The sequence below is a fragment of the Gavialis gangeticus genome, unplaced genomic scaffold (assembly GCF_001723915.1).
Source record: "Gavialis gangeticus isolate Ggan-Ray unplaced genomic scaffold, GavGan_comp1, whole genome shotgun sequence".
Taxonomy (NCBI): Eukaryota; Metazoa; Chordata; order Crocodylia; family Gavialidae; genus Gavialis; species Gavialis gangeticus.
Window position 1 is genome coordinate 79,124,749 of NW_017729033.1, and position 27,959 is coordinate 79,152,707.

The 27,959-nt window shown below is 43.0% G+C and overlaps 1 protein-coding gene across 1 annotated transcript in view; it reads right to left on the bottom strand.

The window, feature by feature from the left end:
• The window catches only part of MTMR7 (myotubularin related protein 7), a 110,641-nt gene that overhangs the window by 37,707 nt on the left and 44,975 nt on the right, over window positions 1-27,959 (bottom strand). Inside the window, exons 4-7 of the mRNA XM_019526580.1 lie at window positions 23,910-24,067; window positions 19,509-19,637; window positions 14,674-14,808; window positions 8,403-8,535 (exon numbers count right to left, since the gene is read on the bottom strand). Of these exons, the coding sequence (XP_019382125.1) occupies window positions 8,403-8,535; window positions 14,674-14,808; window positions 19,509-19,637; window positions 23,910-24,067 (555 nt within the window). The remainder of the gene's footprint in view (window positions 1-8,402; window positions 8,536-14,673; window positions 14,809-19,508; window positions 19,638-23,909; window positions 24,068-27,959) is intronic.

A 27,959-nucleotide genomic window follows, 5' to 3' on the forward strand; every position in this document is an offset into this window, starting at 1 on the left:
GGAACCAACTGCCCATGTTTAACCCCCCGCCCCCACTTGCTACGGTGGTTGTTTTTGGTGCTCTGTCCAAAAATGTTGCCAATCCCTGTTATAGAAGGAAATTGTGTAAGACATGCATGATTTGTTCTTGGTGAATCCATGCTGACTGTTCCTGATGACCTTGTTCTCTTCTAGGTGCTTCGCAGTAGATTCCTGGAGGACCTGAACCATGATCTTTACAGGTATAGAGGTTAGACTAAATGGTCTGTAATTTCCCAGATCCTCCTCCTTCCCTTTCTTAAATACCAGCAATATATTTGCTCTTTTCCAATCATCTTACCCAATCTTCACAAATTCTCAAAGAGGATAGCTAAGAACTCTAAAAATATCTTAGTCAATTCCTTCAGACCCTCCCATCTGACCCTGCCAGCTTGAAAGCATCTAGCTTAGGAGCAGGAAACCCCTAGCAAAGGTGCCAGAACATGGCATGTGAAGGCATTTTGCTTGGCATATGCACCTTGGAGTGGATGGTAGGGAAGGGGCTGTTGCTGCCCCAACAAGGATCAGGCCCCTCACAATTCCCCTGATATGCACCCCTGGCATGCCAACATCTTACAAGTCAAGGTTGTGGGTATTTTTGACACTGTGCCCAAAATTGCTGCTGACCCCTGATGTAGCTTCTCTAAGTAATCCCTAGCCTGTTCTGCTATTATGCTATGTTTGATTCCTTCCCTGTCTTTGCTGTCAGCTGTGGCTTGTCATCTGGTAGCTGCCCCAATTTGTGAAGGCTGAAGTAAAAAAGGCATTAAATATTTTCTCTGCATCATCTTTAACTAGATTGCCTTCTATAGTCTATGGTTTCTTTAGTCTTCCTCTTACTTTTGACATACTTGTTTACCTTTTTATTGCCTTTTATTTATTGCCAGTTGCATCACAAATTGTGCCTTGGCCTTCCTAATTTTCTCCCTGTATACCCATAAGACACTTTTATACTCTTCCCTCATAATGTGACCAAGTTCCCACTTTTTGTAGGATTCCTTTTTTGAGTTTCATCTCATTGAAGAGATTGGTGTCTAGCCAGGCTGGTCTCTGGTTGCATTTCTCATCTTCCATTTCATTAGGGCAGCTTACTTCTGCACCCTTAATAAAGTTTCCTCAAAGTAGAGCCTGGGATAATACTTTTTTTTTAAAAGAATTAACATCATAGTTTTCAGCCTACTGCAGCTGGAGGACTGTCTCTACTCTCTCTTTCTCTTCTCTCCCACAACATCCCCTAATAATCCACAGTTTGGAACATGAGAAGTAAAGCCAATTCTCGGATGAAACATGGCTCATAGGGCACGTCTACACGTCACCCTATGTTGCCATAGCAACATCCTATGGTGTCATATGATGTGCTACAGCCACATAGTAATCACGTGAGTCTGCAGCTACTTTGCCAAAGTGGCACACTCCCCCATTTTGGCACAGCGCTACGGCAAAGTAGTGGCTAAAACTAGCTGTGCACCACACGCATGGCGCAGTATGGGTGGTTACTGCACCATGCTTTAGTACATCCTAAAAGACATACTAAAGCATGGCGCAGTAACAACATCGCTGTAGGCAGATGTGTAGATGTGCCCATAGAGTGTCAGTGCATTACCAACCCTGTTTGTTTAAAATAAATTAACAAAATTCTATGTTTGATGTGTCAAGTCTATCACTGTCATAAAACTATGCAATTCTGTTGACCTGATGAGAGACCTTATCAGTAAATTTGGCCAGCTCTTAGTGGTGAGTTCAATCCTAGGAATACAGTGAGAAGGAAATGTTATGTTTCTATGCTGAGCTAACTTATTGATTTCTACCTCGTGTCATGGAAAACTTTTTAAAAAATGGGTTAAATTCTTTGCCCTGTTGTAGTCAAGGATAAAGGTCCCACTTTCAAGTGTAGTCTAAAGCCAAAATCAAAGCTGATGAAGTAACTGCAACTCTCTGCTTATATTAGGTCTGAATTTATCTCTGAACTTTTTCTAACCCTTCTCTAATTCTAAGGCACATTAGCCTAGGGAGCATATGTAAAATATTGTAGTTGTTGCAACTAAAGGCTCACTCAGTAGTCTATTTTGGAAATTATCTTGAAGGACTATCTTTTAAAAAAATCCCTAAGAGATAGTGATTAAAGTAACAGTGTCAAATGGTTAATGCTTCTGTGCAGCTAGCTGTACAAGTAATTAGGAGCTGAATTTTAATTGGAGGTGCAGGCCTTGTTTACAAAAGCCCAGGGTAAAGCTGAACTGCCACTTTGCTCATTCCTGCCACCAAATGAAAACCAATATTTACCTACCACTTTACTGAGCAAAATTAGAGACATATGCCACACACCGCAAATGATTCTGGCTTCTGGTCTGTAGCTTAATACTAAATTTAATTAATGCTGAATTACAAGGATTCAGTCACACATTTCTGCCACACACAAAAAGAACAACAAGCTTTGAACAATAAAATTCTCTGCAATTATGTCAGGGAGCAGAAAGCGTGGGTCAGTGCTGAGCTCAAGGACACAAGGATAAAAAGGCCACTTAGAGCTGTACATCACATGGAAATACAGCAACTCAGAGACGCACCTTATGCCTCTTCTCAGCAATGGTCAAGGAGTGAAAGAGAAATAGTGTACAGTCAGACCTCGAGCTCCCTTCAGCAAGAGCACCAAATGCGGATGTAACTACTGGACTGATTTTCCCATTTCTGACAGCTTGGGGCCTGCAAATTCTAAGGCTGGCCCTGATTGTCACTGGAAAGAAGAAAGACTCTAGTCTACAGCAAATTGTTTATGGCAAGAAATACTGTAGCCAGGAACTGAAATCATAAGGATCTGTAAAAGATTCAATGAGCTTACATGTTCAGTACCTGTAATTCTAGCCTATACTTCTCAAACTCCTAATTTTATCTAGGTGTCCAGATTTATAGAGGAGACTGCAATCATCGTAACTATTAAGACTATAAAAACTAAACTTTTTCACAGTATTCTCTTTAAAATGGAGACAGGTATTTAATTCCCAAGGTTCATGAAGTGTTAAAATCAGAGTTGATGCTTTGTATCTATTTTGGCCATGGTCCCATCTGATAAACTTTAGCTTGGGCTCTGTAGTAATGTACTCCACACCATTTGGCATTTTTCTTTCCTCCATTATATTTAATGGACTTCTACTGAACAAATACAAGGACAGGTTTATTCTTTTATTGCTTCCAGCCAAGCAATAGATTGCAATTGCTCTCTTTCTTTATCCAAAGACTCTTACATCAAGGAATTTAATATTACCCCATGGAGAAGCTGGCTTGTTATATTAAAATGCCTTATAAATGTTAAATTAACTTTGAATATCACTTATAGAATCATAGAAAGTAGGACTGGAAGGGACATCACAAAATCATCTGCTACGGCCCCCTGCCAAAGGTAGGATCATCCCTGACTAAGCCATCTCAGCCAAATGTCTGCCCAGCCTGCTCTTGGAAACTTCCAAGGATAAAGATTCCACAGTTTCTCAAGATAGCTTGTTCCAGTACTTCACTACCCTCATATTCAGAAAGTTCCTCCTAATCTCTCCAACCAAAATTTATCCTGCTGTGTAGCTTGAGGCCATTGTTCCTAGTCCTATCCCCTATGGCCACAGAGAAAAGCTCATTTCCATCCTTTTTGTAATTGCCCTTCAGATATTTGAAGACTATTATCATATCCCCCCTCAATCTTCTTTTCTTCAGACTAAATAGCCCAAGTTCTTTCAGCCTTCCCTCATAAGCCTTGCCTTCAGGGCCCCTAACCATTTTTGTTGCTCTGCACTGGATTCTTCCAAACTATCCACATCCTTCTTGAAGTATGGGGTCCCAAACCTGAATACCGTAGTATAGGTGAGGCCTCTCCAGTGCTGAATACAGCAGAAGAATCAGTTCCATTAAGTTGCAAGAAACATTTCTGTTAATAAAACCCAGTATAATTGAGGGGGAGGAGGGGGTTGCAACAAGAGCATGCTGTTGGTTCTACTGTAACCCGCAGGTCCTTCTCTGCAGTTCTACAGCCGAGCCACTCATCCCCTAGCATGTTTGCATGCATGCAATTATTACATTCCAAGTGCAGGACTTTGCACCTGTCCTTCTTCAATCTCATCTGATTGATTGATTGATTGATTGAAGACCCTTTCTCCAGTCTATCCAAGGCATTCTGGACCTAGCCCTACCCTTCAGAGTACCTGCAACTCCACCCAACTTGCTGTCATCGGCGATTTTGCTAAGTGTGCACTTGATCCCATCATCCAAACTGTGAAGATATTAAACAATACCAGACCCAGGACAGACCCCTGGGAAGCCCCACTTGATGCCTCTTCCCAGTTAAATATTGAGCAATTGAGGACTACATGTTGGTGTATTTATGTACCCACCTTACAATACCATTATCTCGTCTGGATTTCCTTAGCTTGCTAATGAGAATGTTGGGGGAAACAGTGTCAAGAGCCTTGCTAAAGTATATTACGTCCACTGCTCTTCTGCCATCAACAGAGCCTGTTACCTTATCATAGAAGGAAATCAAGTTGTTTAGGTCTGAGTTGCTTTTGGTGAATCCAGTTTGCACTAGTGTGTGGCTGAGACAGGGGTATGTAAGAGCCACCACTCCTGTACATTCTGTTTACAGGCCAATCACAGCTGCAGTTTCCCCACACCACCCTGGAACGCACTGTGTTCAGACAGGGCAGGAGCTTGTCATGCACTGTCTCACTCTGTCCTTTTCTACTAGTCCAAAGAATAGAAATGATACTCAGCAAGGCAACTGTGCTATGCTACAGAAAGGAGTGTAACAGTGAGTGCACTCCCCATGAACAGTGAGCAGCCCCAGAAAGGCTCCAGAAGCTCCCCTTGGTGCAGGGCTGCTCTGCAACATCCCATTAAACTGCTAGCTTGTATGAGCCAAGGCATACATTTGCTAGACATTTTGCCTTGAAATCAGTTTGTTTTGATTGATGCAAAAGACTACAATCCTTTTCTTGAGGTTTCAACTGGAACAACTGGATATCTTACACATGCCACAGATCACTCATACCTACTCCTGTCTGAAGACAGGACACATCTTTCTTGTAATGGTAAGGGATTTATTTTGATGTTCTACTCTTGGAGGTTAAAGAAAATTGACCATTTCCAGAATCTATCAAGAAGAATGTTATTCTGGCAGACCACTTTGTCAATATCTTTGTACAACTTTATAATGATCCTTGTTACTAGCTTTTGTCTCAAAGATCATCTTGGCTTACAGGTTATCAGTGACAGGTGAAAAATAAAGACAGGTGGCTAAAACATCCATGGAAGAAGCTGTTGTCTCCAGCTAATCAAATAAGTAAAAGCTTTAAAAAAAATTATGCTATGGATATGCACACTTTTTAGCATTTCCAAAGTTTCAGATAGCAGATGCTCTTAATGGCTGAGAGCCACTAAATCCAGGTTTTCCTTGGTTGGTGATTAAGTTGATTTCTTCTGATTATGAGGAAACTTATTTTGCAGAGAAAATTTCTTTGCCTTTCATCTCAATCAAGCAAGCAATAATACAGGTTTTGCTCAAGTAATCACTGCTGCACATTGGCAATTTTTATCTTGAGTCTACTCATTCCTTTGTCATTAAGAATACTGAAAGGGTTCTGGCAGGAAAACTCTTGCAATATCAAAGTGCAGTAAATTTCCTGTAACCTTGTCAGTTTTGGTACAGATCTGTGGACAAATGAGGAAAATACACTGGTTGTGTTTGTGATCACGTCCTTGTAGCCATGAATGAAGATGCCCAGTCTGGTATTACATCCACTGTTTTTTCCTTAAGGTTGTTGATCAAAAGACGTGGTTGACTTGCCCAAGAATCTCCAGCTCAGAAGATGGGCCTTCTCTGAAGACTTCAGATACTTTCTCTCAAAGAAATTCCAGAAGGACACATGCTCTTCTCCACTAGTGCTTTCATGTGACGTTCTGCTGGATTCTATCTTGCCTCTCTATCTTATATAAAAGGCCTCTGGGAAGGTAATGAAGATGTATAGGCTGCTTTATTTTCATCTGACACATAACACTTAATGTTTCTGTCTCAGATAGCACAGTTGAATACTTTGTTTTGTGTCTGGCCAAGAATGGCACAACACTGAGAGGTAGTTAGCCATGTTAGTCTTAAATCAGCAGTTTGACACTCAGTCCTGCAGAAGGCAGGGCAGATTTGTACCTTAGACTAATTCAGTATCTCCATATACAACTTAAGCTTTCCATGAGGCCAAGATCACATCATCAGATGCTAATCTGTAAGCTCAGGCTCACAAAAATTTATGCTACACATCTCTAATTTAGTTAATCTATAAGGTGTAAATCTACCCTGCCTTCTGCAGGACTGAGTGTCAAACTGCTGTGGCTCAATTCAGATAAAACATGTTAGTAATTTAGGGAAAGCAAATGGAAGATACAGCAAGAATTGTATCTGTCCTTCCGACTGGAGATATTTGCCCAGTATTTTTTAACTCATGTTCAGAACCTGGGAACCTGATTAGATCCTTATTACTGCCAGGTGAACCGGTGTCAGCAATGCCTGAGAATGGTTTTCAGTCTAGTGGTTCTGCCCTTTTTCAAATACTGATCTCACTACTAAGATTCATGTTTTTTGTCACCTCAACATTCGTGCATCTTTCTTTAGAGATTTTCACTAATTCAGCTCAACATCCTATATGAATTTGTAAATCAGTCAACTCACATGCGGTTTCAGTAGTAAATTCTAGAATGTAATACTTTGCTTATATTTTAATTACTGCTTCAAAAAAACCAACCAAACAAACACACTATCAAACCAGAGACAGTGTGAAAAATTTGTATATACAGCACTAAAGTTTGGAGACAAGGCTACTTACTTGTTCAAAATCAACAAGAATTAAGTCTGGAGCATAGATCACATCCCTAGTTATTCATACAACCAGTACAAAGGGACCTTTTTCCTGAAAGGGCCTGTATGCAGTAATTAAGTAATTACTAATGGGCTGACTTGTTCAACTATTACTCACATTGTTGAGGACTTACCTGAGAATTACTATTCATTGTCATGGGATAACTTGCGTGTCTAACAGTTGCATCAATATGAGTAAGGGTTATACAATCACGCCCAATGTGATTTGCACTGTACAGAACATTAAAAAGTTGTATGTAAGAGGTTATCATCTAAAAGGCATGAACTCCTCATTTGCCTTAATGTTATATATATATAATTTGCCTTAATGTTATATATATAGATAAATATATCTGTAGATGTAGACATATAGATAGATAGATAGATTTTATTATATATATATATATATATATATATATATATATCTGTAGATGTAGACATATATAGATATATATATGTATATATAGACAGATACACACACATATCTCAAAGCCATTTGTTTTAAAAGCTAGCTCATAACCCCTTCCCACCTGAAGTGGTCAGCAAATGTTTAAAATAAAGGGCATTCTAAAAAAAGACTTAAGCACTCTGTTTCAGTACTTAATTGATTTTTTGTAGCAAGCTTGTAATCCCCAGAGATAGAATAATATAGGTGAGATCCTGCTCCAACTGAAATCAGTGGTTGTGGGACCAGGATTTCATTTATTTTGTAAAATGGCCATGAAAACAAGAAAGTCTTGTAATCAAAAGAACATCCTCTTTCAGGATGGTGATATGTTGTACAAGTTTAGTTAACAAACAAGGAGATGTATTTTATAACAGGGATGTCAAAAGACTGGATATGGCCTGCGGATCCCATTATCTGGCCCCCCATGATGCCCCTGGGTTTGAGCTGATCCATACACTGCCGGACCAGCCCTGCGCACAGGGCCTGGAAAATGCACTGTGCAAGGGGCCCATCCCAGTCAGTCCAAGATCTGTGCTGCACGTGGTGCCACCCACTCCCCCAGTCTGGCACTGTGTTGCATGTGATGTGTATCCTGAACTGGCTTGCGGGGAACCACATGCAGTACACATCCCGGGATCCGCACTGCAAGCAGCACCTGTTGCATGTTGCAGTTGAACTGGGATCTGCACCACATGCAATGCCCCTCTTCTCACATGATGCAGTCCGTGACCAGGCTGGGGTGGGGAGGTGCTATGTGCAGTGCAAATACCAGTAAGCGCCACATGCACTGGATCCAGCATGGAGGAGGGGAGCAGGGGATCTGTGGGCCTGATCCAGCCTGTGGATCAGCTATGCACCACTTATCTGGTACACAGGGCTATATGAGTTTGACAGTTTTACAGTTACTATAAGACTGATTTTTCTTCTCATGGTAATTTCACAATACTGATATACAACTGATTTCATAGAAGTTACTCTGGTTTTATGCCAGCAAGGGGGAAGAATAGGGTCTTATCTCCACATAGTCTATACAAGGACAAATTTTACCTTCTAGCATTTTTTGCAGACTGTTCCTCATTACATGGATGTTCTCGATGCCTATGAACTGGAACTTGATGTTGGAGTAATTGTCTTCATTCTCATATCCCTTTCCTGCTGCTCTGTTTGCCATTGCATTAAGCTGAAAGGTGAAAAAAAAGGACTACACGATTAAAGAGCAGAAAATAGTTATGTTCAAAGGATATTGATCTTCACCTATAACAGTGAAGAAAAGAGAAGGGTGCTTGGTGAGGTGTTTTAAATTTTTAAAAAGTCAAGGCTTTCTGTTTAAATACAGTTTTCTAATTTTACTTCTACATTCTACCATCTATGTCTTTTTTAGAATGATCATGCAACATTTGAAGTTTTATATTCAGTCAATCACAAACAGACACTCTCTTATGCTGACATCAGTTCCTTGGATGAAGCTGCTAGAACTTAGATGTTTTAATAATAAACTTATTAGATCAGGGATGGGCAAAATATGGCCAGTGGGCTGGATCTGGCCCACAAAGCCATTCTATCTGGCCCGCAGGGCCTGCAAAAAGTGAAGAAAATTAATATTTCTCTACCCTTGATTCCTGTCAAAAATGACAGGAACCAAGGGTAGTAGGATCCAGGGAAGGCCCAGTGGGTTCCCACAACAGCAGGGCCTGTCCAGCCCGCCCCCCCAGCTGGAAGCCCCAGCCGGGGCTTCTGGCCTGGAAGCACGTGGCTGCCCCACGCCAGAACCTCAGGTAAGGGAGGGGGTGGAGAGAAGGGCGGGAGGGACCCTGGGCAGGGAAGGAGCGTGGATGGGGAAAAGCTGAGCACGGGGGTCGGGGGGAAAGCTGAGCACGGCAGGGTGGGGAAAGCAACCCCTTCCCCACCCTGTGGCCGGCACCCCACGCTCCAGCTGCTCGCAGCCTGCATGGGGATGCCTGTGCCTGTCCCGGACAGCCCAATGCAGGCTGTGAGCGGCTGCAGCTGGGAGCACCGGCCATGGGGCAAAGGAGGGGCCACTTTTCTCCCCTGCGCTCAGCTTTTCCCCGGGCTCCTTCCCTGCTCCTTCCCAGCACAGAGGAAAGTGGCCCCTTGCCCACCCTATGGCTGGTGCTCCTTGTTGCAGCCGCTCGCAGCCCCCGCGGGGCTCTCCAGAGTAGGAATAGGCAGCCCCAGGCAGGCTGCAAGTGGCTGCAGCATGGGGCACCGTGCATGGGGTGGGGAGAGGCTGCTTTTTCCAGCTGGCGCTCAGCACCACCTTGTAACCTGGCCCACTGCCAGCCTGGGCCCCATGCTGGCTCCAGGCTCACCCATCGGGGCTGTGCAGGGCAGCAGCAGCTGTGGCCCCCTCTGCTTGCCACGCCAGGCAGTGTTTGCCACCGCTGCCTATGGGCTGCCCAGTGTGTGAGCTCCAGGGCGGGTTACAAGCTGGTGCTGAGTGTGGGGAAAAGCGGCCCCTCACCTGCCCCATGCCCGGTGCCCCATGCTGTAGCCACTTGCAGCCCACGTGGGGCTGCCTTGCCTGCTCCAGACAGCCCCATGTGGGCTGCAAGCACCTGCAGAAGAGACCACCGGCCATGGGGTGGGCAAGAGGCCGCTTTTCCCTGCGCTCAGCCCCAGCTTCTTCCCTGCCAGCGAACAGGGGGTTGGGGCTGTGTGCTGTCCCCCACCTGTACTGTGGAACCTGTGGGTACTGGGTGCAAGTGGGCGGGGAACCAGCGGGGGCACAGGGCCCGCACTGGTGTCCTGGGGCCAGTGCCGGTGGGGCCCAGAGCAGGGTGGCAGGAGCGCAGGGTCCCTGCCAGCAGGGGCTCCATGGAGCTGGGCTAGCTCCCCTCTCTCCCTGCTGGTGCAGCCCAGCCTGGCTCCATGGACCCCTCCCAAGGGGCAGGGCACCTGTCAAGGGGCGGGGCTACCTATGCGGCCCTCGACAGCTTGCCAAAACTGGGTAAGCAGCCTTCCGCCCAAAATAATTGCCCACCACTGTATTAGGTAGTGGCAGAAAAAAAGCACATCAATGCAGTTTAATCTCAAGGCTAAACATGCATCATTCTGAAGGTAAACAAACTTGCTCCCATCAGGAGTATCACTCCCCTCATACCTCTATATTTCCCTCAAAACTCCTGGACTAGGTATGCCAGAAAGTCTTTCAGGGAAGCAAGAGTTTCACAGAGCCATTCTGATGTCCAGTAGTGTAGCAAGGTGGAGGTACTATCACTTAGAAGGGGAACAAGAATGGTAGCCATCACCATCCCAACTGCAGCAGCCACCCAACCCCTGCTGCCATTGTCGCCCATGCACAGACCCTGGCAGTTACGCCTCTGCCACTGTCCATGGCAGTTCTACTTTTCCTTTGACCTGACCTCTATGCATATATCACACAGACATTTCTTGTTGGTTCCTAGCCTAGGATCCCACTCTTAAGTCAGGGTCTGGGCTTTACTGGCTGCTTCTGCACTTTGCTGGTTGCCAACAAGGCTGGGAAGGAATTTTTTTCTCTTCTTGTGGCTACAGGAGTTATGAGTTTTTTTCACCTTCCTCTGGGTGTGGGCTGAAGCCAAAGCTGTGGAGTTAGACTGGGGTGTATCAATGCTCATGTTGGGACTAAAACCCCAAGTTTCCAGGCTATAGGATCTTGCCCTTCTGCTCAGGGTCATATCAATCACCAAGTTTGGGATCAAAAAGAATCTTATGAAAACAGTAATAATCAAGAACTGTCCCTTCAGTATTTTTATTACTTAAACTGTTTTAAGAAATGTTTTCATGGGATGTATTATTGTGTGATACAAGCAGAGTAGTTTAAAGACTTATCACAGTGAATAGTTTATCATATCAACATGTGAAAATAATGATTGTTTTCATGTACAACACACCTGTTTAAACAAATGGACATCACACACAGTATATAGTTTCATAGTTTCTAGGGTCAGAAGGGACCTGAACAGATCATCAAGTCTGACCCCCTGCCCTGAGCATGAACAAGTGCTGGGATCATAATACCCCAGCCAGATAGCTATCCAACCTCCTCTTGAAAACCCCCAAAGTAGAGGAGAGCACCACCTCCCTTGGGAGCCCATTCCAGAGCCTGGCCTACCATAAAGTAATGCCTCCTGATATCAAGCCTGAACCTGCTCTCAATCAATTTGCGGCCATTATTCCTTGTTTTCCCAGGTGGTGCCCAGGAGAACTGAGCCTCACCTATTTTCCACTGGTCCTCTCTGGTGAGTTTATAGATGGCCACCAGATCCCCTCTCAGTCTTCTCTTGTGGAGGCTGAATATATTCAGGCCCTTTATCTTTGTAGGGCCTGGCCTGCTGTCCCCTTACCATGCGAGTGGCCCCCCTCTGGACCCTCTCAGGGTTAGCCACATCCCTCTTGAAGTGCAGCACCCAGCACTTGACGCAGTACTCCAGCTGCAGCCTGACCGGCACTGTATAGAAGGGAAGGATCACCTCCCCGGACCTGTTTTTGATACATCTGTGATGTATATTGTGTCATTATGTCATTTCTGTCACACTTCTTGTGGGACTGAAGTTCACAGCTAGAACTGAATGCCTATATAATCCAGTTCCTGCATGGCCATAGGATTGTCAGATGTTCTTACGCAGCTGGCCAACTTTATTTGGTCAACTACTAATGCTGAATTCAGCAGTAGAATCTATCCAGTAGGTGGCAGTGTCTTATCTGACATCCCAACTACTTTACAATGCTCAGTTACCTCCTATCACACTTCTAGCTTCTGTCTCCCATTGCCTGAAGAAGGATGCATGTGCCCAAAAGTTTGCAAAGAACTTTGTTCCAACTACTCAGTTGGTCTAATAAAATATATCATATCTACCCAAAGAACCTTGCCTGTAAGTATACTAGTATTTCATCTTTCCTTTGTTTTTTCATCGGTAGAATTAATATGCTTGAAGTATTAAAGAATTAATACAGCATAAATTCTTGAAACTTGAAAAAAGTAACAGTTGATATTCCTTGTTTTATGATACTACTTGGCTCACAGCATCCTAACTCTTAACTCTGTTTGCATGAGATAACAAAAGAGACTCTCCTGTATCAGACAGAAATTATTTTGATTACATTGAAAAATCCATTTGTAGTACAATCAACAGTGTACTAAACTTCTAAACTAAGGCAGTGTGATTGAACAGAAAGTGCACTACACTGCTTGTTAGGGGTCCAGCCTATTACCTTGGGGTCTCTTCTACTTGCTTCCTTGTTTTGGGAAGGCAGCAGATATTTCTGTGTCTCTGTTTTCAGTTGTAAAAATGAGGCTTTGGAGACTCTTAATTGAAAAGTAGGGTAGTTGCTAAGGGTATGCTCAATTTTCACTTCCAAATTACAATCTAGATCAGAAAACACAGGACAAGACTGAGTCAACCAATTTTGACTTGTATAGTGTGATATATCATCTACTTTAGGATTTTCTAAAGCACCTGTCACTTCATCTATCAGTGACTGTTTTTTTACAAGAACTCGTTGTTAGGTAACACTTAAGACAAGAAAGCCTCTGCATCTCAAAATAAATGTTAAGGGTCTAGGACTATAAACAGTCCACGTAACACAGCCATTGTGCCTTTGGGTACAACTAAAAGACTCTGCTCAGAAAAGACAAATAACGAACATAGTGAGGGTGCTGTACATTAGGCCTGACATGCAGTAGTAAAGCTTTTGGGGAGACCTTGCACTGTGATATGCCAGCTCCTAGCCAAAACAGACAGTATCAGATCTAGCATTAAAAAAAACAAAAACAAAACGATTATTAAATGGTCTCTACTTCTGAATATCTTAGAAGGCAACTCTATTTAAAATCATTTTAAAAATTGTATTTTCCAAATAGATCAAATGCCTCTTTCCTAATTTCAAATGCCAGTGAACAACATAAAAGATGTTGTACCTGGACAGCATGATCTTTTAGGATAAAGTCCTCAACATGCCTTACTGGGAAGATATAAATAATCTCTTGAATTTGAATCTCTCTTTTGATTTAGACATGAGCATTTTAACATAAACTAAATGATGTTGCCTGTCTGCACCAGCAAACTCTTATCAAAATCTGTAACCACCTCAAATTACCATCCAACCCAGAAACATTCAGAGTGAAAGTAGACAGATCTGACCCTTAATAGATTTAATCTTCAGTACTACAAATGCTATAAATCTTCTCTGCAGAAGAAAATAGGCAACTTTAACACAGTAAAACGTTTTCTTATTAGACTCCATGTCAAAAGATTTCTTTTAAAGAAAACAAATTTAAAGCTAAATCTATAAGACTCCAACATAAATTTACTTTAAATATGTGACTGCCAAACTCCACAGCTGCCACAATATTTACTAACATACTTTATACATCAGCTATCAAATTCCATATGTGGCCCTTGAAGTAGATGTTATAAATCTCATTTAATTGTGCTTGTCCTGGCTTATTCTTAGTAGATACAAGGGTGCAATTCTATCTGAAACAGGCCTCCTGGGGATCTAAAAGAAAAGAGACAAGAGTTTCTTCCTCTCTTGCTTTGTGCGTTTTCCTGAGTAGTAGTAGTGTTGACTTGCTATTATCTTAAACTCAGAAATGCATAACAAATTCTTATATACACACAAAATTAAGGGGATGGAGGGAGAAAGTAGCACAAGTAACAGCTATGGACAAGCTTGTTCTGAAGCTCTATGTGAACCAGAAGTACAGTAGTCTTCAGTTGGCTTTCCTGTTCTTTGCACCATCATGCCTCTGTATCTACTTGATATGCCCTGGGAAATGCCAGGAATAGCTTGCTCTAGAATATATCAATTTATCTCCCTTTATGGTACCCTAGATCAGTACAACTGTAGTTCTTGCTGATGTTGCTTGATTTTTTTAAACACAGGTAAAACATTGTATCAACCTTGACATTGGAAATAGCTGAAATGTTTTGGCTTAAATTTAAACAAAACAAAACAAAATCAGCTTATGGTAGACATCTGGCGTGGGCAATTTTAGCTCAGACTTTTACACAGTTATAAACAACTGAAACTAAGGTGCTACAAGCTAGCAGCTCATTTATTGTTCCATGCCAGTAGCTGAATCAATAATCCACAAAAAAATGGTTGTTTTGTTGTTTTTTTTAAAGTATCAGATTCACAGGATAAATCTAAAGTAACTTGATTTCCTTCAGGGATATTACTACAAATTTACATAAGCTGAAAGACCAGAATCTGGTTCCTCGTCACCACCATACTTTAGAGTTTTGTAGTTTCTCTGAATTTTCAGCCCAGGCTCTATCTTGCTAAATATGTGCCAGGATTGTAGCATAGTTACCTTAGGCCGAGTATCAACAACATATATGAAATCACTTCCTGGATTTGCCTTTCTGATGGCCTGTAGCATCTGTTCATCTTCAAGGCATCGAGCACTGAAACCAGACAAGGGTTGGCTACTCCTGCAGATGGATGCCTGCAGCAGAACAAACAAATGGAAAATACACCACTGCATTTAATATTCCTAAAACAAACGCACTGCATTCAAAAACTTGTCTACATAGTCTGTCCCATGCAGTTGGTTCAATAAAAGATATTACCCACAAAATACCTTGCCTCTTGCATTATTTACTATATAACATTATTTACAAAAACAGTATACCATAAAATGTACAAAAGCTCCAATTGCTACAGAATTAACAAAAAGATAAGAATAGTCCAGCTAATTAAATCTTGCCAATTCATGATATGTTTTATTAATAAAACATATTATTGTTTGGCTGCCTATATAATAATATATTTCATAGATTTCATAGACATTAGGGCTGGAAGGGATCTCGGAAGATTACAAGTCCAGCCCCCCGCCCAAAGGGCAGGAAGTCAGCTGGGGTCACAGGAACCCAGCAAGGTAAGAATCCAATTTTCTTCTGAAGGTGTTCCAAGTAGGTGCTTGGACCACCTCCAATGGCAGGCTGTTCCAGACCTTGGAGGCTCAGACAGGAAAGAAATTCTTCCTTATTGTTATAAATGTGGTGTTGACCATTATGGGTTAAATCCTAAATGCCAGGCACGTAGCTCTTTATATGTAATTTTTAGCACTTCATTAAGATTCTATTTCCAACTGTGCCAGAAGCAAAGTAATGGTGGAAGAGGGCTCTCCCTCCCTTTAGCTAGAGTATTTGCCTAAGGAGCAGAAAGTCTGAACCTGTTTTCCCCCAAATGTTCCAGCCACCAAACCGCAGGCTAAGCATTATCCAGAATATTTGTCAGTCCTCTCACTGAAGCTGGCCCACTGCACCTTGTAGTTAACTTTCGTTGCATAAAATGGGTAAAGAGCATTAGTTAAGAGACCCAGCCTAGAACCCGATAGCCCCTCTTTGCTACAGCAGCATCCATCTCACTGAGCTGGATCTCCTTGCTTGCTCTTTTCCTTCAGGCCCCATATATCTTACCTTCTTGGCCGCCTAGTGAGCCAGCTTCAATAGGAGGGGCAGAAAGAGCTTAGCCCTAGCCATGGGTGACTGGTGCCATCTTAGTCAGGGGGGGCACATGCCCTCCCAGTGACCAGTCAGCAACTGGGCAGGGGGGTCCCCTGTGGCCAATCTCGCCAACCAGGGAGTGAGGGTCCCCCATGGCAAAACTCGCCAACTGGGCAGAGGCTGAGGTGCTACATCTGGTGCTCCAACTCCCAGGCCGACACTCACAGGGGGGGCCCCGGTGCTCCCGCTAGCCCCTCCTGCCCATCGCCTAAGTGGAGAGCATGGCTGGTCAGGGGATGCACCAGCACTCTCAGGGTGTGCACGTGCACCCCCATGCACTCCCTACGCATCGCCACTGGCCCTAGCATACCTAGTATATGGCCTAAAAGTTACCACACTTTTCTAAGAAGAAAGCACTTTTCTGGGTATGCAAGAGGCTGGAATGCAGGTCTTCTGTTCCTTGGAGAAGTGCCCTAACTTTTAGCCCAGGGGTTGTCAACGGGGGTATGCATACCCCTGGGAGTACGCACGGGCAGGCAGGGAGAAAGCACCGCCATGCACCATCCTGTGCCGCCACCCACTCAGCCAGACACAGGGACGGGAACTTCGCACATGGCGGCTGCCATTGCTCTGTATCTAGCTGTGTGCCGCCCTCTCCCCTTCCCCCAACCCCGCTTTGCATCTGGCCACTGGGGCTACGCTACTCCACATCCAGCCACCAGGCATACACTGATCCAAAAAGGTTGAAAACCCCTGTTTTAGCCTATTGGGCTAAAATGTAGAAGGGTCATTATTGTTCTTCTTTTCACCAATCTGTTGTTTGTGGTTTTACTGTGACTAAAGTTCCCAGCATACATGGTGTTGATTTTATTCCTTCCCCACCCCATCTCCCCTCTGAGCAGTTGTATGACTGTAGTGCAGCCTACAGAGTATGCAAAGGAAGAAAGCACAGGTTAAGTGTAGTTATGCTGAATCCATGCTTAAGTACCAAAACTGTGGTTACACAGCTATGCAACTGTCATTTACGCTCATGAAAGGGAAACAGGATCTGGCCCTATATCTTTGTGGAAGCACCTGATCAGGCGGTGAATAGCCGCAATTCTAAATAAATAAATATATAAATAAATGAGGCCATTTATTTACCTACCAAATTATGGATTTAGGCATCTAACATTAGACAACCACATTTGAAAATTCTGGCCCTGATATTTTAAAACAGAATATGTGAAAACCATAATACTGAAGTATGTACACCTTACAACTTACTGGGCACATCTACACAAGATGCTACATAGCCTTAGCAAGGAGCCATGGCAATACAGCTCATTGCTGTGGCAACACAGCTCATTGATATGGCGACATAATGTCAGTGGGCATGCCACTGTGATGCCAATGCTACTGCAAAGTAGCAGTGAGCTAGTGTGCAGCAGAATTGGAAACAACCCATGCATCACCAGGACTGTACAGTAACAGCAGTTACTAAGCAGTCATTTGGGACTTGCTAAATGCTAAATGCAAGTACAAAAGTACTTTAGCAAGTCCTAAATGATTATGTAGTACCAACTGCATAGTTGGGCACACATCTAGATGCACGCACTGTTGAAATCTGAGGTTCCCTTCATTTATAAGTTATGATGTAGGTAACTTCATTCCACTTCTGACTTCCGCTGAAGTCACAAGTAAAGTATAAAAAATGGTAAAACCAACGAGTCACATCATTTCCTCTGATGAAAAACCTATCAGAGGCAGTTCTGGGGAGGAATTTTCCATGAGGATCCCCTCATAGTTCTGACCTTGTTGTTCTGCCATGAGAAAAGAGTCCCTCCAGATGCCTAATAGACCACAGACCCATTTCAAAAGGTTGCAGATTGACAGAATGGCATCTATTGCTCCATAGCAGCTCTGTCTCTCTGCAGGCCAAATCTCCAGGTACCAGTGCCAGACAAATTCTTTGGATATGGTTGTCCCAGGAGATAGCATAATACGTTGTGGGGATGGAAAAGAAGGACAATATCGTTACTGATCCCACTAGAGGGTGCTGGTGAGACGGTTGTTGTAAACCGGTCCCTATAAGTGTCTGATGGTCTGGTTCGTTAACCACCTGCTTAGGGCAAGTACTGTATTTACTTAAATCCATGACAAGGTTTTTTCCCCTGCATAACATGGGGTAAAAAGTGTCATCTTAAATTCAAGTACTGGCCCAGGGAAGCCTGTAGTTCACCTCCAGCTTTGGCCCTGGGCTTGGAGCCAAAGCCAGGATGAGCCACTGCCTGTCCTGGACCAGTGGCTCATGCAGTGAGGGGTGGGGGACACTCACTGCAGGGGGAGACAGTGCAGTGGCAGTGAGGGGTGTGTGAGGGATATTCATGGTGGGGGTGGGGGGAAAATGGGGAAGACACCATGGGGGTGGAAGTGTATGGGGGAGATCCATGGTGAGGCTGGGGAGAGCATGGGGGCCACCCCATAAGGTTGAGAGGGCATGCAGGGGAGATTCATAGTAGGGATTCAGGGAGAGGAAAGTGAGACCACACAGCTTCCCTCTCTCCAGCTTACCTTAGGCTCAAGCTCCAGCCCCAGCCAGGCCCGAAGCTGCTGCCACTGTTTTTATGTGGCTGGGCTGGAGCCAGGGCCCCACTGCTGTCTCCCCAGGAGCCAGAACTGCCCAAAAGATAAGTGGCTGGGAGGGCAGGAACTAGAGACAGGCAACAAGGGGGCAGGCATGGGCAAGAGGTGGGAGGGCAAGCAGCAGTGGGGAGGGGGCAGATAGAAGGGCAAGGGGCAGTGGGGAAAGTGTGGGAAGTCTGGCCCCTTGTCCTCTACCACTGATTTCTCTGCAAAGGTTGTGGGAGGAATTCTTTTAAGTTGACTCTCCAATACTTAGATACTTAGTTAACAAATTTATAATTTTCCATGTATAAAATCTCATTGCTGAAGGGGTCTTTGTAAATTCATAGTTATCTTGGATTTAGGTCAATACAGTACCTTAAGCGCTGCAAGCACTATATCTCAGCAGATTCCCATAAAGACTCACAGAGTCTGAGGAGGTAACAGAGGATTGATTCTTTTCCATGGGCCAGCAGACATAGAAGTGCAAATACTTTAGACACAATTTCTCCCAGTTACAAATAAAAATAGAGCCAACAGCTCCTAAATTAGTAGGTCTAGAAAGGGGGAAAGTGCCTCCAGGATATTCCCCACAAAAGTAGTTACAAACTGGCCTGCAGATTTCCCAGAAAAAAATTCAGTTTTCTTGTTCATGCTGTTTGGACATATTTGAGTTTTTGCAGGCTATTCCAAGCATCCACTGACAACTGGTACCATGGGCCATCAATGGGTTGCTTTTCAACCCAGTTCTCAGGATTTCCATCCTAGGTATTAAGCTGTTCAGCCTCCTTTCCACGGCCTTCTCTCAGACTCTCTTCCTCAGCCCCCTCCACGGTAGTTCACTTCTGAACTTGGTCCCCTATTGTACTACTCTACTTTTCTATGCTGGAGAGATTGCACAGTCTTCTGTTGTCTGAATGATGACATAATGCCCAATAACAAACCAGCAGACTAATTGTTATATCAGCCCTTTACCATTATTTGTAACCAACTTAATAAAAAATCATTTGGAATGAAAAATCTTGAGGCAGACAGAATTATCTTCCCCTACCCCCACCACCCCAGAAATGTAAAACCACAATTCCACACTTACATGGTTATCCTTACAGTAATAGGAAAGTGCTGGGAAACGCCTTCTGCTCCGGAATTTGGAGCTTCCTACTATAATGTGTGCAGTTGCAGATCTTGGTACATACACCTCAGTAGGGTACGAATCACAGACCTATCAAAGAAAGCTCAATTTATTTGGGTTATCATAAAAATAACAGCCAGTCATCACAATACAGAAATGAAATAATATGAAACACTGTCATTCTGAGCATTTTAAAGTATTTAATTAAAGTCAGTTACACCAGTCCAAGTATGCCATAAAGTAGTTTCCTCTTTTTTATGAATGGGAAAACGGAAACAGTTGATGAAGAGCTATACTGTGTTTTTAAGTAACTGGTGACTACCTGTACTGACTGAATGAGGCATTGAAAATGACATAGTTTAGAGTAAAGAGTCTTTTGTAAAAGTTGGAAAGTGTTCCAACACATGGGAAGTATTCATAGATGTGATAAGGTATGTGTTCTTCATCACTCACCCAATGCGACACCTCAGCCCAGATTTGCATAACTGCTAAGCACGCTCAACTGTATCTGACCTCAATGAGGGATGTGCTTTGGACATAAAAAGTGCTATAGAATTCTAAGTAGTCTGGAAAAAAAAAGCAGTCCCATATTTTGGCACTCAAAACAGGTGTAATTTTTGCTAATTTTGGACTTAATCTCTCTCTGTTAGAGTTACATAGCTGCTGCACAATGAGGGTACAAATCTCATCAACTCCCAGGGTGAATCTAGAGGGGTGCAGTGGCACGGTCATACCCCCCCTTTCAGACCATACCACAAAAGCAACATACAGGGACTTTTTTAAGTCCCCAAAGCAGGTAAGAATCCATCCTTCTTGGTACCCCTTCCCTGCTGTGGCAACTCTCTCCCCTCCTCTCCCCTTTCCCCGTCTGCCACTGCCACTGTCCCCAGCTAACCTGGGAGCCAGGCTTAGCCAGGGACAGCAACAGAGGCAGGCAGATTTCCCTTCCCTGCCCAGTCTCCCCAGGTGTTCTCCAGCAGCCCAGGACTGCTTCAGCACAGGAGAAGAAACCTGCCCACCACCACCACTGTCCCTGACTGAGCCCAGCTCCCCATGCAGCCACTGCCCACAGCCTTGGCTGGAGCAAGACAGAAGCAGTCAGGACAGTGGCAGCAGCAGGTGAGTCTCCCCTTCCTTTGTGCAGAGAGGGCAAGGTGGGGAATGGGAGAGGAGGGCAAGGTAGGTGCCCCACAGCATGGGTGGGAAGGGAAGTGGTACTAAGAATGAGGGAAGGGAGGCTGTTTCTTACATGATTTCAGGATTTAAAAAAGGTCTCCAGCTGTGTGGTCTGTCTGCCCTGGTTGTCGAGGAAGCTGGAAGCAGGGTGTATAGCCACCCCTGCATCACTGGTCGTTCCTGCACCCCACTTTTTTAAATCCTGGATCTGCCTATGTCTATTCCCACAAGGTTGCTGTAAAAGTAATATAATGGTTTTGAAGCATTTACCTACTACAGTGACTACCACAGAAAAGCCCAGGAGGAAGTTGTTAAATTGTGTACTCAGTTCAGGGTTTAGATAAAAGTATGTGGTAAATGAAGTCCAAGACCACAGATTGAATGGAAAGAGAAAATGAAATAAATGAAATATAGTACAACGCCTGAACAAGACTGGAATCTTGTAGGTAAAAAATCCGTTATTAAAGGACTCTCATAATGAATATGCGTAATGGAAGACAACCTAACATTGCTCCGAGCACTTTGATTCTGGCATTTCCTACCTTTTTAGTTTGACTTTGAAACCTTAACATTATTTTTAGATGCAATTTTAATATCATTCCCTGAACAATGTTGGAAAACAACAAACTTTCTATTATTTACTACTGTCAGATACACACTGGTTTTGCACCAATGAAATGCGACTTTACGGGTGTCATTTCAGACCTGTTTCTGTGACATGCAGGAAGAGTTAGATGAATCCATGAATGTCTTTAGTATTTCTTATAGAATTAACACTTTAAAATTGAACACTTTAAGGAAGAAAGAAAAAAACTTTGTTTCTCCCTTCCATGTATTTTTTCCCTTTCCACACCCCCACTTCCCTGCTTTCAGTCTATTTTTGTACCTTTCTTTGAATCCTCTATGTAAGTCATTTCCACAGCTTTTTTAGTATATATTCCCTCATTTTCTCTAACATTCCAGGATTCCTCTTTCTCTTTATGTCTATTCTAATCATGAATGACACATGCCCCCAGAGGCTGGGGGGACATGCTGACCACCCACAGGTGGCAGTGGCAGTGGCAGTGGCAGTGGCGGAAGTGTGGCAGTGGGGAGTAGGGAGCTCCTGCAGGTGGCTAGCAGGCTGTGGAATGGATGCCTACACAGTCAGGTGGGTGGCCAACTGGCTTAGGGACTGCACCCAGAGACTGGTGGTAGAAGGGTTGTTCTTGGCCTGGAAGGAGGTGGGCAGTAGGGTCCCGCAGGGTTCGGTCCTTGGACCGGTGTTATTTAATATCTTCATCAGTGATTTGGATGAGGGTGTGGAGAGCACCCTCTCCAAGTTCGCAGATGATACCAAGTTATGGGGCAAAGTTAACACACTGGAGGGCAGGGAGCAGATACAGGCCGACCTGGACAGGTTGGATCAATGGGTGGAACAAAATAGGATGCAGTTCAACAAAGATAAATGTAAGGTACTCCACCTAGGGAGGAGGAATCCCCATCACAACTATAGGGTGGGGGATGATCTCCTCAGCAGCTCAGAGACTGAGAGAGATCTTGGAGTCACAGTTGACTCCAAGATGAACATGAGCCGGCAGTGTAATGAGGCCATCAACAAAGCCAATCGCACCTTGTCATGTATTAGCAGATGCACCTCAAGGGAGGTGATGCTCCCTCTCTAGGTGTCATTGGTCAGGCCGCAGTTGAAGTACTGTGTCCAGTTTTGGGTGCCGCACTTCAAGAAGGACACGAAGAATCTGGAGAGGGTTCAAAGGAGGGCCACTTGCATGATTAGTGGCCTCTGTGAAAGACCCTACAAGGAGAGGTTGAGGCATCTGGATCTCTTCAGCCTTCACAAGAGACAGCTGAGGGGAGACCTTTTAGCTGCCTATAAGTTTATCAAGGGAGGACAACAGGGAATTGGTGATGCACTCTTTACCAAAGCGTCCCAGAGAGTAACTAGGAATAATGGGTGCAAATTAGTGAGGAGTAGATTTAGGTTAGACATTAGGAAGAATTTTTTTACAGTAAGGGTGGCCAAAATCTGGAATGGGCTTCCAAGAGAGGTGGTGCTATCACCTGACTTGGTGGTCTTCAAGAGGAGGCTTGATAGTCACCTGGCTGGGGTCATCTGACCTCGGTCCTCTTTCCTGCCACGGGCAGGGGGTTGAACATGATGATCCATTGTGGTCCCTTTCAACTCTACAATCTATGAATCTATGAATCTGTCTTTTCACCCTACAATTAGTTATGACCCACCTAGACTATCCTCTTCTCCAGCAGTGTGGAAAGAGCAGGATGGAAATCCAGCCATGCTCTCCCCCATAAACCTACACCTGTGTATGTGTATGTTCCCATGCTGGTTGTAATCCCCATTCTGAGACCCCTCCCTACCCAAAATAAAATCTGAAGTAATTTATTCACTGCTTTTAATTCAATTCAGACTTTTTCTTCTGTTTCTAATACACGAAAACAGGTTCTGGCAGCACATATAGTCTCCTCTGAAATCTCAGAACTTCAGTGCCAAGACACAGTGGGGTGAACTGAACTGTACTGGCAGACTGACTTCAAAGTTTGTTTTTTATTGTTGTTATCTCTCACCATTTGTATTACTTAACCATATGTTTAATAAACAGTTTTAATCAGACTAAGGCAGGGTAGAATGGGAACCACAGTTAGCTTGGTGGGAATGGGTAGAATTAAGATTTGTGACTTGTCAACCAATTGTATACAAAAATATAACAGTGATAACATTCCAAAATGTCTCAAAAGTACTGCAACTGATTTCAGGGAAAAAGAAAAGATAATACTAAGTCCATTCTTCCAAACCAATGGCTTGTGAAACTATTAAGTAGATTTTTTTAAGAAACTCATTTGCTGCAATTCAGCAAATCACTTACACACAGGCTTAACTAAGAATTTGATTATCCCTATTTAGCAAAGTATTTGAGCATGTGCTCAAAGCTGACTTTTGACGAGTCATTATCTAATTGTAAGTCAGTTCCACATGTGAAAAATGGAAATACAGAGTGAAAAAAGGAAGCATTATAGTCTGTCTTTCTTATCTAGATTGTTAGCTCTTTGCTCCAAGGACTGACTTATACTACATTTATGTATAGCACCTAGCTTCACCTAGGGGCCTCAATGTTAAGTGGGGCTTTTTTAATACAAAATGCTTTTATAATACAAATCATAGCAACTCACTCCATACTCTCTGTTCACATCACTGATCTGCCAATAATTATTTGGGATACCCATCCGATTATATTCTTCATTCAGGTCCACAAGCTTCCAGCCTTGTTCTCGCTCTTCTTTATCTAACTTTGGATTGAATGAAAAACAGTACAGCTCTTCATATTTCACTAGAAAACATAAAAAATAGGCAGGATGATAAATCTGAGCTGAAATCAAAGGCTATAAAAACAAAATTTGAATCAGGTTATTCTCTATAGATTTCTCATTCAGAACAGTATGTTTTCCTGGTGAAAAGCCCACATACCTGCATATAACTACTCAGACGTTTACTTTGAAACTTTGGGCTAGTGGTATATTTTTGCAGTTGTAAAAGGCTGGATTATTGACCCTACTTGAAACCTACTAGCTCTCTCAAGTCTGCTGAATTGAAAACATTCTGCTAACCACCACAAAGGTGCAGTGTCAGCACTAGCATGCTGGTATGCAAAGAACCTAAAGTCAATAAAAGTGCTTGTACTCTAGAAGAATTCTCTTGCCAGAAAAAACTTGCTAGTTCTTTTATTACTAGATTATAGATCCAGTGGAAGGGCAAAAGGATCTGAACAATGGACCACATTCTGCACTCTTACTGGGGCTTAGTCATTATGGATGAACCCTTAACTCTCAACTCTAATTCAACTGTCTTTCCACAAGATAGTTTTACACATATTCAGTGCAAATTTTTTAGCAGACCACATACTGGGTACGGTCTGTGCTGTGACAGAAGAGACAAAGGCAGAATCAACAGGTAGCTGGTAATGTCCCTCTGTTGTTTTCTTAATGGGGTGATAAACACTGAGTTAGGGATGATAAACACTGTGTTATCAATTCCCTGCTGGCCTGGTCAGAAGGAGGTGGGGGGATACCTCCCTAATCGAAGTGTCCTGCCAGGACCTGGTCATGCCTTACCTCAGCTCAGCACCGTAAAAGGGAAGAGAGGGCTCCTCTAGCACCCCCCTGCTTCTAGCCTGAGCCACTGCAGGCATGTGCCTGCATTTTTTTCAGTCCAGAGGAGATGTCTGTGTGGTTCCAAACTGGTTTAGCCTAGCCAGGTTAGACTAACCTGCAAATATTGAATCTATTCAGGCTCAGACTTTTTGAATGTCTGTCCCTAGCCTGAAAGACCCCAATGGCATTCCAGATACCTAGATTACTTTATAGTAGGATAAACGTATTTACAATCTTTCCAACATGATCTGGTTGGCATAATTATAACTTCTGTCACTTTCCATTAATGAATATTCAATAAATACAGTTTAAAATTAACTTGTAAGAGTACTTGTATTCACACTCATGAAATGCCTTGATAAGATTTCAAATGCACACAGTAATTTATATAAAAAGGAACTTTATGATTAAATGTTACTGGCAGCTAGTATGTTCAATAGTCAATATAATGATAATTATTCTGTACATAAACAGAAGAAAAATTTTCATTCAGGCTGTTGCTTTAACAATCGTTACCTCACCAGCTGATGTTTCATGCTCCTACCATAAGTTTCTGACCCACAAGATTCTGGTTTATAAATTAATGAAACTATAGTGGTCAGTTGAGTCACCTCTGATGTCACAACCCCTAAATGACAAAGTGTTTCATAATGTAAGTCCTTAGAAATTCTCTAATTGTCTCCTATAATATTATGGAAATTAAGCAGACTTTTGAGGCAGGGGAAAAAAAGGAAGACTAGAGAAAGTTTCACACTCAATTTTAATCGGCATTTTTCCATATGAATGCCCATTCTTTTCTACAGCAAGTATTTACTTGCATTTTATTTTGGGTGTTATTTTGAGGCATATTTTGTATTTTATAATTTCCTTAAATGCATAATCTATTCAAAACCAAAAATAAAATAAAAAACAAAAATAAAGCTATTGCACATCCAGGACTTTCAATTCCCATTGATTCAAAAACAAAAAATCTGTATTTTGTAACATCACCACAGGCTGTTGCAGAGCTTAGTTCCCTCTTTAGAAATAACTGTTAATAAAAAAAATGCAACAATGACCAGGAAACAAGCCTCAGGCCTCCCCTTTGGGGGTTAGGGGAGCACAAGAATGGCAGTCACCGCTACTGTAAGCCCAGCCATTGCCACCTTCATGGCCAACTCAATCCTGGCCACTGCCACTGTCACTTTGGGCTCAGACCCTGGTTGTTACGTCTCTAAGAATAGGAATAGAAAGAAAAGAAATTTTTTGTTAAAATTTCCCTGTGCAGCTAAGGAAAGAAACATCACACATTGTGAGAAGAGGAGGAAATGAATGGCTGAAATACAGTTTAATAGCTCAAACATCTGTGTTTGCTGTCACAGCACAGATCTAGGAAGGCTAACCTGTGTCCATGTCTTATTTACTAATGCAAAGCTTGAGTATTGTAGTTAATTGTAACCTGAACAAGTAAATTCAATAAAAAGAATCTGATTAGATCCTGATATTTGTTTAGCTCCTTGGTTGTCAAAACATGCATTAACACTGCTGGATTATCTTTGCACTGGATTTGCCCAGGAAATTAACAGGAAATTTTCCAAATGATTTCAAATTATATGGTACACATCTCGGTTGTAAATGCTCATGAAGGGTCAAATCTGATTTAAGATTTCATGCGTTATTTTATGATCATATGTGAAGATTGTTCACATGCAAATAAATTATGGCTTAAAGATTAGCTAAGAGTCACATAGCATCTGATATAGTCTAACACTCACTGAACCATTGATTGTACAAGCTCCATTAGAAGCTGACAGGTATAAGACTTAAAGCAAACTTGTAATTTAGTTAGACTAGCTTGTGTCACAAATTTTTACAACATAATACTGTATTATTACACAAGACAGATTCTCCATTTAAGATACGGTATAATGCAAAAAAACCCAAAAGGCAGGCAGGCAGGAAAAGGAAAAAGTAGAGCATGACTCAATCAAAAATTACTTTGGTAGGTTCATGGGCAGCTTGCGATTGCAGAGTAATCATACCATATTCCTAAAGGATATAATCATACCATATTCCTAAAGGATATAAAGCACACTCCCATGCACAAACAAATGACAGTAGAGAGCTGGCAGGTCAAATTCCACTTATCTTGCAATCATCCCTGCTAACTCTGGGACTCATGGACCCCAATATCAGGTGTTGTGGTGCAAAAAGAAAAACATGGAAAAACGTGAGTGTGCTTTACAGTTAGCTGCTTCTTCTATCACTGACCTGGAGCTTTTTTTCCCTGGGCCTTTTCTCGATTCCTGCCTGCTGCTAAACTGTAATTCATGGGCCATATTCATGCGCCTCTGTGGTATTCTACAATACTATCACATCAGAGTCAAAAGCCACCAGTCCATTGCTGATCAATGGGTGCATCTACACACAAAGCTTTACATGTTGCCCTGTAGGGCCAGGGCAACTCTCAGAATCTCAATATTGTGCTGTTAGACAGGAGGGTGTGACACAATTGCACATATACAAACACACAAATCAATTAGGTGCACACACACACACACACACTAACATTAACAGCTCAGACACATACAAATCCAAACCAGCCTAGGCACATGCATACCTATCACCAATTCAAGCACATACACTATACACCCCTAAAGTTAGATACAGATCACTAATTCGTATATCATGCACACAATGATATATATATACACACACACACACACACACTCATCAGTTCACACACATACAGCCCACCTACACATAGGCAAGTTCTTAACTTGGATGGTACGGTATGTATGTGTGTGTTTAGGGTACCTGGGATACTTGGGGGAAGGTTAAGGTGAGAGAGAGGGAGTTAAAGTTGCCATAACCAGGATTAGAACCAGTGGACTAGAGAGAAGCTGACTGAGGAAATGAGGCTTGGGTTTACTTAAGATCAAGTGGCCCCAGGGTTACTCAAAGTCACTGGAGCATGGGAGGGGGAAAAAAAAAAAAAAAAGCAGCCTGGTGGCAAAGAGGAGACAGCCAGGAAAGAGAGAGAGACAGAAATCTGGGAGCTTGGGGCTAGAAACTGAGGCAGGCAGCTGAGAT